Source organism: Pyxicephalus adspersus, chromosome 6, assembly GCF_032062135.1.
Source record: "Pyxicephalus adspersus chromosome 6, UCB_Pads_2.0, whole genome shotgun sequence".
NCBI classification, from domain to species: domain Eukaryota; kingdom Metazoa; phylum Chordata; class Amphibia; order Anura; family Pyxicephalidae; genus Pyxicephalus; species Pyxicephalus adspersus.
The window spans coordinates 7,732,160-7,742,565 of NC_092863.1; the positions used below are offsets into that span (position 1 = coordinate 7,732,160).

The 10,406-nt window shown below is 42.6% G+C and overlaps 2 protein-coding genes across 3 annotated transcripts in view; one reads left to right on the forward strand and one right to left on the reverse strand.

Annotated features, from left to right (window-relative positions):
* NKAIN4 (sodium/potassium transporting ATPase interacting 4) overlaps positions 1-1,119 on the forward strand; it is a gene marked incomplete in the record, with an annotated part of 38,249 nt that extends 37,130 nt beyond the window's left edge. Inside the window, 1 exon segment of the mRNA XM_072414413.1 lies at positions 138-1,119.
* A 1,552-nt stretch (positions 1,120-2,671) lies between these two features.
* BIRC7 (baculoviral IAP repeat containing 7) lies at positions 2,672-10,302 on the reverse strand. 2 transcript variants are annotated; one of them, XM_072414414.1, is made up of 8 exons: positions 9,684-10,302; positions 7,894-7,993; positions 7,318-7,399; positions 7,130-7,175; positions 5,284-5,487; positions 3,868-3,930; positions 3,542-3,753; positions 2,672-2,972 (listed from the first exon to the last, which is right to left on the reverse strand). In XM_072414414.1, exons 1-7 carry the CDS (start codon positions 10,285-10,287, stop codon positions 3,554-3,556), a joined length of 1,299 nt encoding a protein of 432 aa, XP_072270515.1. In that variant the 5' UTR covers positions 10,288-10,302; the 3' UTR covers positions 2,672-2,972; positions 3,542-3,553. The 2 variants fall into 2 exon arrangements, with proteins under 2 accessions (XP_072270515.1, XP_072270516.1); XM_072414415.1 differs by lacking the exon at positions 5,284-5,487.
* Positions 10,303-10,406: the final 104 nt, after the last annotated feature.

A 10,406-nucleotide genomic window follows, 5' to 3' on the forward strand; every position in this document is an offset into this window, starting at 1 on the left:
CTGGGCCAATGCCCAATTCTTCCTGCCCTCATCCAAGCCCGTTCTCCTAGGCCAGATTTGGAAATGTATGTAAAACCCTTCCTTGGTATACCCCAGAAGTAAATTGCAGCCATCACCCAACAACCAAAAACTACATTTTTTTTTTTTTTTTCTTTTTTAAGGTTTAATAAAAGTTGTCACTATAAAGTAAAACAATAATCTTACCAGCCGTGATTGTGGAATGGGTGCGGGGGATTATCCAAATATTTCCTGAAACACTAAGAATACCAACCTGTACCTGGAAGCAGCATTTTCTTGGGGAGATCAGTCACAAGTCCATCGCATATGCTGTTGGCCTAGGTGCCAGTTAGCCTAAGCACTTCTGCAGCACTTATCCCCAAATATGTAATAATCTGTGCTGACCATAGAGAGGGCTAGTATTGTCATAAATCTTCCAACCAGTCCCAGCATGTCATGTTTTCCATACTTCCAGATTATCCATGGGTATCATTGTAGGGGGACCAATAGACCTGCATTGGCTGAGCCATGTGGGGATTGTGTTGATTCAGCACATTTGAAGTCCCTGGTCAGACCCCATGCTTGTCCTGCCTGGATCTGATGACTGAGACGTGCTCAGGGTGGGTATAGGTAGAATTAATATAAAAGTTAATAATGATTCTGGAAAGGTTGTCAGCAGGTCTGTATGCAGGAACAACAGGCTATCTTGCAGTTCTAGGCGGGAGTTTCTTTAGTCTGTAGCCATAAATGTGCAACAAGGGGGGAACAAGGAGGTGATTATTTTACTATGAATAAAGCCAAGGCTGCTTGTGTCTTTAACATTGCAATCAGCAGGGCAGGAATTACATGTACAGTGATAGTTATACTTCACATGGGTGCACCTACCTATCTAAAGACCACTAGAGTTCCCATGTAAGTTCCCATGTCTGGCAGTAGGTGGCAGCACAATGACTAGAACAAAAAACCAGCTGCAGGCTGGACAATCTCTGTCTCTATTACAAATGGAATGTTTTCTTGTTTGAATTAATAAAGCCAAGGATGCCATCATATATCATAGTGCATGAGAGCAATGTGGTGGTGTGCGAACAGAAATTTCTAGATGAGTCCACTTAAAACTGATTTTTTAGCATTAGATGCTAGATAGTTAAACCTTCCGGGGCACTTTGGTCTCTTATAGACTTTTTGGCGAGATCAGAATTCCAGTCTGCACATTGTGCCCAGGCCAGGGTCCACACAGAAATAAATTGCGAATGGAATAGACCGATACTGAGACACGCATAGCAATAGAAGAGACTCAGGCTCATTTGCACACTGTCACATTAGTTTCCGGTAATATATTAATAATCACACTATTCTTTCCTGGGACATGTATTTTATTAGTAGACTTTGAAGAGTTGTACATTACCTCCAATAATGTCATACATAAGTATAGCAGATGGAGAGAATTTGGGGCATTCTAGGCTGCAGCATGAACCCGAACTGCATAGCAATACTCCCCTCTAGTGGTCACATACAAGTATAGCAGTCTAGTAAATTCTAAAGAGGACCCATCACCTGATCTAGTTGTACAATATCCATTTTGCCTGCCTGATCTACTCCACAGCCTTTCATTTCCTACTCTGAATCCCTGGCCCAGGTGTTCAGTAATCGTGTTATTTGTATGATTGTTTCAGGTGGGTGACTGCAACTACTGACATCAAATATCAGATTTATATCCAGGGAATCAGAATTCTTTATAATAAATTCATCAGTTGCAGCTAAGTAAGGTCTGTACTGGTATATTCAGAATTAGCAGCAGGTGTTGCACTGGTAGTGATTAAGTCAGCTGTGTTCTTTGGATGAGTAAATTATAAAACCTTAGAGACCCTGTAAGAGGCAAGGTTCATCCCGCCAATACCATATACATGGGACCAATTCATGACCATTTTACTTAGGAGGCTTTTGCTCCATGGAGTAAATCTAGAATTTTAAAAATTGCAAGGCCAGCTATGGGTTTAAGTCCTCTGTAAATTAATACCCCACCCTCCCCCAGGTCTTCAGGTCAATCAAGTAATGTGCAGGTGTTGCTCACCTCCCAGCCCTGGATGATGCAGAGAAAAGTACAAAGTGTAGGATCATAACACCCAGGAGAAGTAACGCAGGGTGTTAATAAACCCAAAACACCAAGTATGTCTTGTAACAAAGTACTTTGGAGGCAGAATCATTGGCGATAACTGCATGTTCAATTATTAGAGTGAGCAGGTGAGTAAATTAGGTTGGCATCAAATGTGATTTATGGTAGGCTGGAGAATTTGGACTTCTAAATGTAGATTTAGGTGTTTGGTCCTTGCATATCTCAGACATGGTAATGTACCTCAGTGTTTAAAAGCGACCATCTCTGAATTATATTAGCTTATCAAAGCTTCTTAGCACAGTAACAGCTCCAGTATGTGCATAACTGCATTTTATATTTTTGGGCAAGTTTTAATGTACTAAGCAGACCGTTCCAGTCTAAAAAGCAAATCCCTGGGGGAGCTGACATAGGACTGGATCAAACCTTAATTCCTAAATGAACCAATTCACATCTAAAGTGATGTTACAAACTTACAAACTGCCCTTTCTGGCCCAGCAAATGCCCATTATAAGCAAGGCCAAAGGTCATGATCCTGTGTGAGTGCATAGAAGTTATAAAAAGTCTTTGTAAACAAAAATACTTTATTGCATACCATATCATAAATAGTTCAGTTATACAAGATGGCTACAAAAAGCCATTGTCTAAATGTAAAAGATAGGACTACAAAAGATGGCTTCAGGAACAAAGTCTTTCACAGGAACATAAAAAGAAGATCACACTTCCACTTCATTATGTTTATTGATAAGATTGCCGTTTTGTAGCCCTGTGTAGTATAATCTGCAGGAATTGGAGGCTTCCAGCTCATTGTGCCGAGGTGACCAATTTCACGTTATGTATCCAGTAATGGAGAATCTGGCTGAACCTGTAATACAGTTTAGTGTGAGGAGTAAACCATCATCCAGCTGCTCCTATCCAACTAAGTGATGGGCACCTGTAATTATCAGGGATTGAATCGCATATGATCACCGACTATGGAGGGTTCTAGTTGGTGCCACAATTGTACAATGATGGCCTATTTATGGCTGACCTGCAAGAATTCCCACTGATCATATGCCATTCAATCCCTAGTAATTTTGGGTGCAGGATAAAGCTAAAAAACTGAAGCTCCGTATGAGATGACAGTCAGCAAGTCATGAATTCTTAATACCCAGAGATTAAATCATTTGTATACCTAAAACCTCCAATTTGAAGAGGTCATTTAAGAACATTACTACAGGGCCAAGGATCAACTTCCTAGAAGATGTAAATTGAAAAACAGATTTGAAGGCTGTCTGCTCCATGAATTCTTATATTAGACTTTCTGGAACCACATGATTACCGATGACCTGAATTCACACCGATCATGCTTGAATCATGACACCTGAATTTGTGGAAGCTTTGTTGTTCCTATGTAAATGGAACCAAATAACCTAAGGTTCCCATCTTACTCACCTGCCATGCAACTCAAGACATGAAGGCCCTCATGCTGCCTCTGATGGTTGCCCTGCAGATGGGGCAATGTCTGAGATTGGGGGCACAGTCCATACACACCACCAGATGTCCACAAGGAACGAACACCATTGACACGTCTTTGTCCATACAGACTTTACACATCCTTTCCTCCTTCAGACGTCGCAGCTGCTCCTCTGCACTGAGTGTAGTTTCTGGAAAGAGCAACCATGTTAAGAAGCAAGCAACCACCCAACATACAATATACAAGCCTGAACATCGCAATTATGGTATGTTTTCACTTTACATAAACAATGATAAAACTTTACCTGGTTGTTTGGGGGCCTGGGAAGCAGGCCTTTGTGCAGGACTTTCCTGAATTCGAGTAGGCTCTGGAAAAAGTGACAATAGGATTTAAATCAAAACATCTAATATGGGGAACCCTAATATTAGAGTCCAGCTGAAGGCAGCTTCATATCTATACCAGGACATGGATAAATGATTACAAAACATTGTAAGACGACAAGTTAAAAATCAGGAACAGAAAATGAGGTTTGAAATGGTTTAAAGCTAAACTCCAGCACATATGTCTTGTAAAGTGATTGACCCCATTATGCTTTACAGTCCATGCAGAAAGCAGAATTTTAGGAGGGATCCAGCTGCTCTACCCATGGCAGGAGCCTGCAGACCACCCTGTACAAGGAGACCACAATGATTGGTCTATTACAGATAAATTCAAATTACAGGAGTTGATTACCATTCATATCTGAATAGAGAGATTAGCAAAATACCAATATGCTCATTCCTTCTGTATTATGCCCATTCTGCCTGGATTTCAACTGTCAACATGAGAACATGGTAAGGCATTTATAGGGGTGCAACCACTCCTATTGAGTGCTACTTCCCCCAACTTAGATTGTAAGCTCTTCTAGGCAGGGTCCTCCTTGTGTCACTCTTCCAACCCCTATTTAATGTATAGCGCTGCATATTATGTTAGCAGCAAATACTGTTTAATAACTGCCCAACAAAAAAATCTCTTCACTTGCCAAGGATTTTTCAATATATTGTATTTCAATGACCGATTAGTTCTATAAATATCCTGAATATAGAATAGATTAACATTAAGTATTTCAAAAATGTAACTTTGTATATGTAGGCATATCTAGATTAATTTAGTTTGATTGTCATGTTTCATTTGTTTTCTATGAGGTTATAATTGAGGTCATTATTTCAAGAAAATGGCAAGAAAATGTTGTTGACCAGTATATTCACTATAGGCCAAGCAAATAATGGCTTAATTAATGAAATGGCTGACCATCATGATAATCTTGTTTCAGTTGGGTGGTCAGATTTTAAAGAATGCATGCTTAGAGATCGTCAACTGGGGCAGGAAATATTAGAGAATCAGCTGCTGCCCCCATCTGTGAGATATGCCATTCAGCAGAGCTGTATAAATCGCAGGACTGGCCCAGCTGTAAAAATCCTAGGATTGGAAGACAAATACAAAATAGGAAATGCATGTAATAGCGCCATCTTGGATGTGTATATAACCATCTGCCTGGAGTTTGTTTAAACACTCACAAGCTCAGCACTAATTACAGTTTCACGGCACAATCCTTTGCATAGACTGGTCACTTAGATTTATTATAGCCTTTTAAATGGATCAGCACAGCTTTAATGCAAATGACCAAAAAAGATAGCAGGCAGAAGTAACTTGTAAAGTGATTAAGGTTTGGGGTCTGTACCTTGGATCTGTGGCACATTCTCCTCTGCCTGCACTACATCATCCACCAGTTCAGTGACCAGCTCGGATAGGCAGCTGTAAGGGGTCCCAAGCAGCAGGTATCGGCTCTGCACCACACTGGCCACCAGGTTCTCATCAAAGCCCATCTGTAAGGCTTCCTGAACTATGGACGACTGGAGAAAGTCCTGCCAGCGTCCTGGAGAATCTGCAAGGGACCAGCAGGGCAGGCGTTAGTCAAATCAGTTCCACTACAGAAGCAATCACTACAATACTTCCAATTAGAAATGTAGGAGTCATGTCAAGGGTTTTTGTAGCCAGGCATGTTTTAGAATCCTGATTATGGCACTGGAGACCCCGCTATTACCTCTATCGTATTTCCAGCTTATCTAAAAGATTCAAATGCATCTCTGCACATCCTCAAGCTGAGCAGTGTTAAAGGGGAACTATTAATGAAAGGAGCTGCCAAAGCAGAAATCAATGGATTACCATTTAAATCAGATGATTTAAATACAGATTCCTGGATATAAATCTGATGTGTTGGTGTCCGTAGCTGCAGTCACACACCTGGAACAATCATACAGGTAATTACTGAACACCTGAGCTGTATACTCATTCTCAGGGATTCAGAAGAGAACACAAACCAGGCAAGCTGAAGTTCTACAACCAGAAATAGTAACTTATCTCAGTCATCAGTCCCCTTTCACAGTGTGACCTGGTATCTATGTATTGCTGTCCCCTACCAAGCCAAGAGGTAATGAGGGAAGCAGCATAGGAATTATGCATGGAGGAAAGGGAAAGAAGTCTCCCCAGTGCTGCTTCCCTTTCCCTATGCTCAAAGGAGGGATCAATCTGTTGCCTAACTAAAGTATAATATCCAGGCAGAGCTGTGTGACAGGTATGTAAATACTGGGGACTGGATAGGCAGAACAAACAAGTCCTTATGAAGCTAACCAGCTCTGATGCAATAATCTGGTAGAATGCCACCACAGATCCCTAAGCAATATCACACTTACACAGCCAGACTAATGCCAGCATTACAACATGGGAGAAGGTTAAAGAAACTCGAGACTTTGCAAAATAATGCAAGTGCAAATGTGTTTAAGTAGGTTTTATCTATATCCAGAAATTAAATACTTTGTTTAAGCAAGGCTGTGGAGTCTTAATACATTTTTGCAGGCATACAAAGTTTTCTAACTACAGCCCTGCTTCCTAAAGCTGTTGCCAACACTTGTCTCATCCTGTCATTCCTTTGCTTTAACAGGCAGCTCAATAGTCTTCCCCATCACAAAAAAAGTCCAGCCACCATCACCTAATATAAGCATGTCTGTAAAGGCTGCAGGAAATCCAGAGATGCAGTAAACTTAAGTGAAAGAAACATTTTCCAGGTAAGGAAGACCAAAAGGTTTAGGTGTACGGGAGGTACGGTATACCATCACTTTACTATTTTGTTGCAGCAGCACATTTCTAGACCCAGAGCACATTAAATTGTTTCCTAATGTGGAATGTTTAGATTAAAGAGATTAAAGTTGGAAACCTTGTCCAATGGTCTTAGTCTCCCAAAAATACGCCAACACCATAGGTGTAATATGCTTTCTAAATGGACTGCAAAGCAAGAGCAATAACTTTGTAGACCTCAATAACTGATAAATGGATAAAGTTTAAATCCTAATACATCTATAAGGCATTATGCTTTAACTGCACTAGTTCAGAGAACAGCAAGATACCTGAAATAACAGCATCCTACCTGACTTATGTTAAGAATTTATTTAAGTTGTACTTGTTTCAAGAGTTATACCAAGAAACAAATGTAGCTTCTGATGGCACACAGATCTGGTCTTAGCACTTACCGCTTTGTGTGCTGGGACTTCTCTCAGACGTCCTCAGGGATTCGGGCTGTAAAGAAAGTTTGGATAATGAGGAATAGAAATGTATGGAAATCACCAATCCTTAAATCATGAGCATTAACAATTCTAGCTTCCAGGCTTCCTAGACCAACTGTCAGGAAAACAATCTTTTTAGTATATAGGTTTCTTACCAAATTCTCGGGACTGTTGCCTATGGCATCTTGCACGCTACGAATGTATGCTGGTCCCATGGACTGCACAAGAAATTCACACCTACGATATAAAGAACTTCTGTTATCACAAGCCTGTCCATTTATATATCAGAATAGGGTAACAGATCTCAGGTGCCACAATCCAGCCTGACTGATCACTTAGGTAATCTATAGGTACAGACCTCAGCAAGTTGTGGTGGTTGCAGGTGACTGCTCAGGTATTGCTGAGCATGCTAATCTATGGGGAGGAACAACAAGAGGGACTGCACACCTACAGATTATCCCCCTTATAAAAATACTTTTTACCAGGAAAGGAAGTGAGGGGAACTTTAAGGAAGGCTCCAGATATCCTAAAAGCAAGGAGTCTTAACCTTTCCCCTATCAAGATCTGAAAAGTTCAGGCTGGGCATGCAATGTGCATAGGGAAAGTTACTCAGCATTAAAAATGTTTTAGGCATCTAAAAGGAACTGGTTGTATCTGAATTTCAGAGCGGATGTGTTCATACATCATACATTCACTCCTGGGATATTTGCCCTGGCTCCAGTGTGACTCACCTTGGGAACCACTTTGCATGCTCCCTCCAGGGGTCATCTCCCCTTTCCCAATTCCTTAATTCGCCATCACAGTGGAAGCAGCGGACATTATCCCTCTGTCCTGGAACAAAGTCAACAGTTTAATTCCAATACATGGATGCATAGGTTACACATACTTAAAACACCCCATTGCATTTCTGTGTTGTGCCCTGGCATTTGTATGCAGGAATTCAATAACCAATAAGGCATCACAAGTTCTTTGTAACCTTTACAAACTTCTAGCAGCTTTGTTAGAAATGCAGGAAACAAACAGCTCTTGTTATTGTCAGTACATTGTGAGCAGATTGTACATTTTACAATAAGTTCCTGCTCTGGTATCTTCTAATAGGGAGAGGTGTATGGCTGTGTGAATTGGTGACTTCTGACCTGCACAGGACCATCCCATTGTCACTGGACTTGCTGCATCAACTAAACCATTCACTACTGCATGGCAGAGGTCACATGAACTACAATTACCAGCATGCCTTTAATGTGTATACTGGGATTTTTGTATATCAAAGCAGAGACCAATTTTGCTCACTAAATCCACCCTCTAATATGTATTATTCAATATCTATACTAGCAGCTGGGAAGACCATAGACATGAGGCATCAGGGATAGGAGCAGCTATAATTTTGCCATTATGGGCATTTAGGAGCTATACTAAAAGCATTTAACCATCTGCATCTTAAATACAATAATATCATGGGGCCCAGAGCTAGCATGGTAATTTAACACATTAATAAAATAATGGCAATGCCATCATGGGATTCGAGACATTACAATGCCAGCAGAGGCCAATATGCTTCAATATTACTATTAGGTGTGCAAGGATCCTGAACAACATTTTTTGCTACAATGTTGCCATGAAGAATATTGGCAATGATACAATTTCACCAACATTGCAGGAAAGAATACATTAGTAACTTAATTAGTTCCAATATTGCCATTATGGGCAACTATACTACCAATTATCTGGATGCTGTATCCCCATCAATGGGAGTCCATGCTCCCATTATTGGAGTCTAGAAGCCCTCAATGACCTATGGGGTTACAATACCCTTATCATTGGAGCCAGCCATCAGGGATTATACGATACAATACCATAATTGGGTGAAGAACCGTCTATGAAATATGGGGTACAATACAGCATAGGGGATAAATGGGGTACAGTATCCCCAACATTGAAGCCATCAGTGGTTTATTGGGTACAATGCTCCCATTACTGGTGTCTAGAAGTCAGCAGTGAAATATGGGGTACAATACAGCATAGGGGATAAATGGGGTACAGTATCCCCAACATTGAAGCCATCAGTGGTTTATTGGGTACAATGCTCCCATTACTGGTGTCTAGAAGTCAGCAGTGAAATATGGGGTACAATACAGCATAGGGGATAAATGGGGTACAGTATCCCCAACATTTAAGACATCAGTGACTTATTGGGTACAATGCTCCCATCATTGGTGTCCAGATCCCCTCAGTAACCTATGGGGTACAATATCCCTAACATTATTCTATGAGCCATCAGTGGTTTATTGGGTACAATGCTCCCATTATTGGGAGTCCAGGAGTCCCCAATGACCTATGGGGTTACAATACCCCTCTCATGGTACAATATGGTATTATATGGTACAATACCATCATTGGATGAAGAGCCATCAGTGACCTATGGGGTACAATACAGCATAGGGTATAAATGGGGTGCAGTATCCCCAACATTGGGGCCACAAGTGACATACTCTTGTTATAGTGCTGGTGCCCCTGTACATACCAGTATAGAAGAAGCCAGCCCTTGCCAGTTGCTCTGGGGTGACCCCGGTGTATTGGGGCCAGTTGTGGAAGGTGCCCAGTCTTTGCCTCTCCTCCAGGAGCTCGGGGTACACCGCCTGCCAGTCTTCCTCCTCACCCTCTGGCATTCTCTGTAGCTGTGCCAGGATCTGCCCGTCCACAGAGTCTGTAGCCCCGGCCAGGGGTAGGTTGCCCACATCTCTGCCCTGAATGAAGGGGCAGGCGGGGAAGTATTTGCGGTGCTCGGTGCACGGTTGGTCCCCGGGTTCCCAGCTCCGTAGGATGCCCCGACAGCAGAAGCATTGCACCCGGTCCCCGGGCCCCAGATAGAAGAACCCGGCCCGTGCCAGCTGCTGGGGGGAGACGATGCCAGGGCAGGGCCAGTCCCGGAAACTCACCAGCCGCCTCATCTCCCGCCGCATACCGTCCTTTACCGGGGTGCCCGGGGGGTCCAGGCTGGGCAACCCCCAGGAGCCCAACATCTCCCGGATCGCATCCTCCTCGTCCATGGCTGTGTTCTGACTCCACCGGATCATAGCGGGAGAACACCGGCTGTTCTGGAAGAGACACGGGGGCTGAGTCAGCATCACACGGGGCACCGCTCACCTGGGCACAGCGTCATAATGGGGGGCACTGCCCACCTGGGCACAGCATCATAATGGGGGCACCGCCCACCTGGGGACAGCATCATAATGGGGGGCACCGC

What these genes read in the sequence shown, in the direction of transcription:
- BIRC7 (XM_072414414.1), bottom strand. Translation starts at nt 10,287, where the DNA reads ATGCTGACTCAGCCCCCGTGTCTCTTCCAGAACAGCCGGTGTTCTCCC. An exon ending in CATGCAAAGTGGTTCCCAAG is followed by an intron (nt 7,400 to 7,893) that starts GTGAGTCACACT and finishes TTTATATCGTAG; the next exon opens with GTGTGAATTTCTTGTGCAGT. An exon ending in AAGTCCCAGCACACAAAGCG is followed by an intron (nt 5,488 to 7,129) that starts GTAAGTGCTAAG and finishes GGTCCCTTGCAG; the next exon opens with ATTCTCCAGGACGCTGGCAG.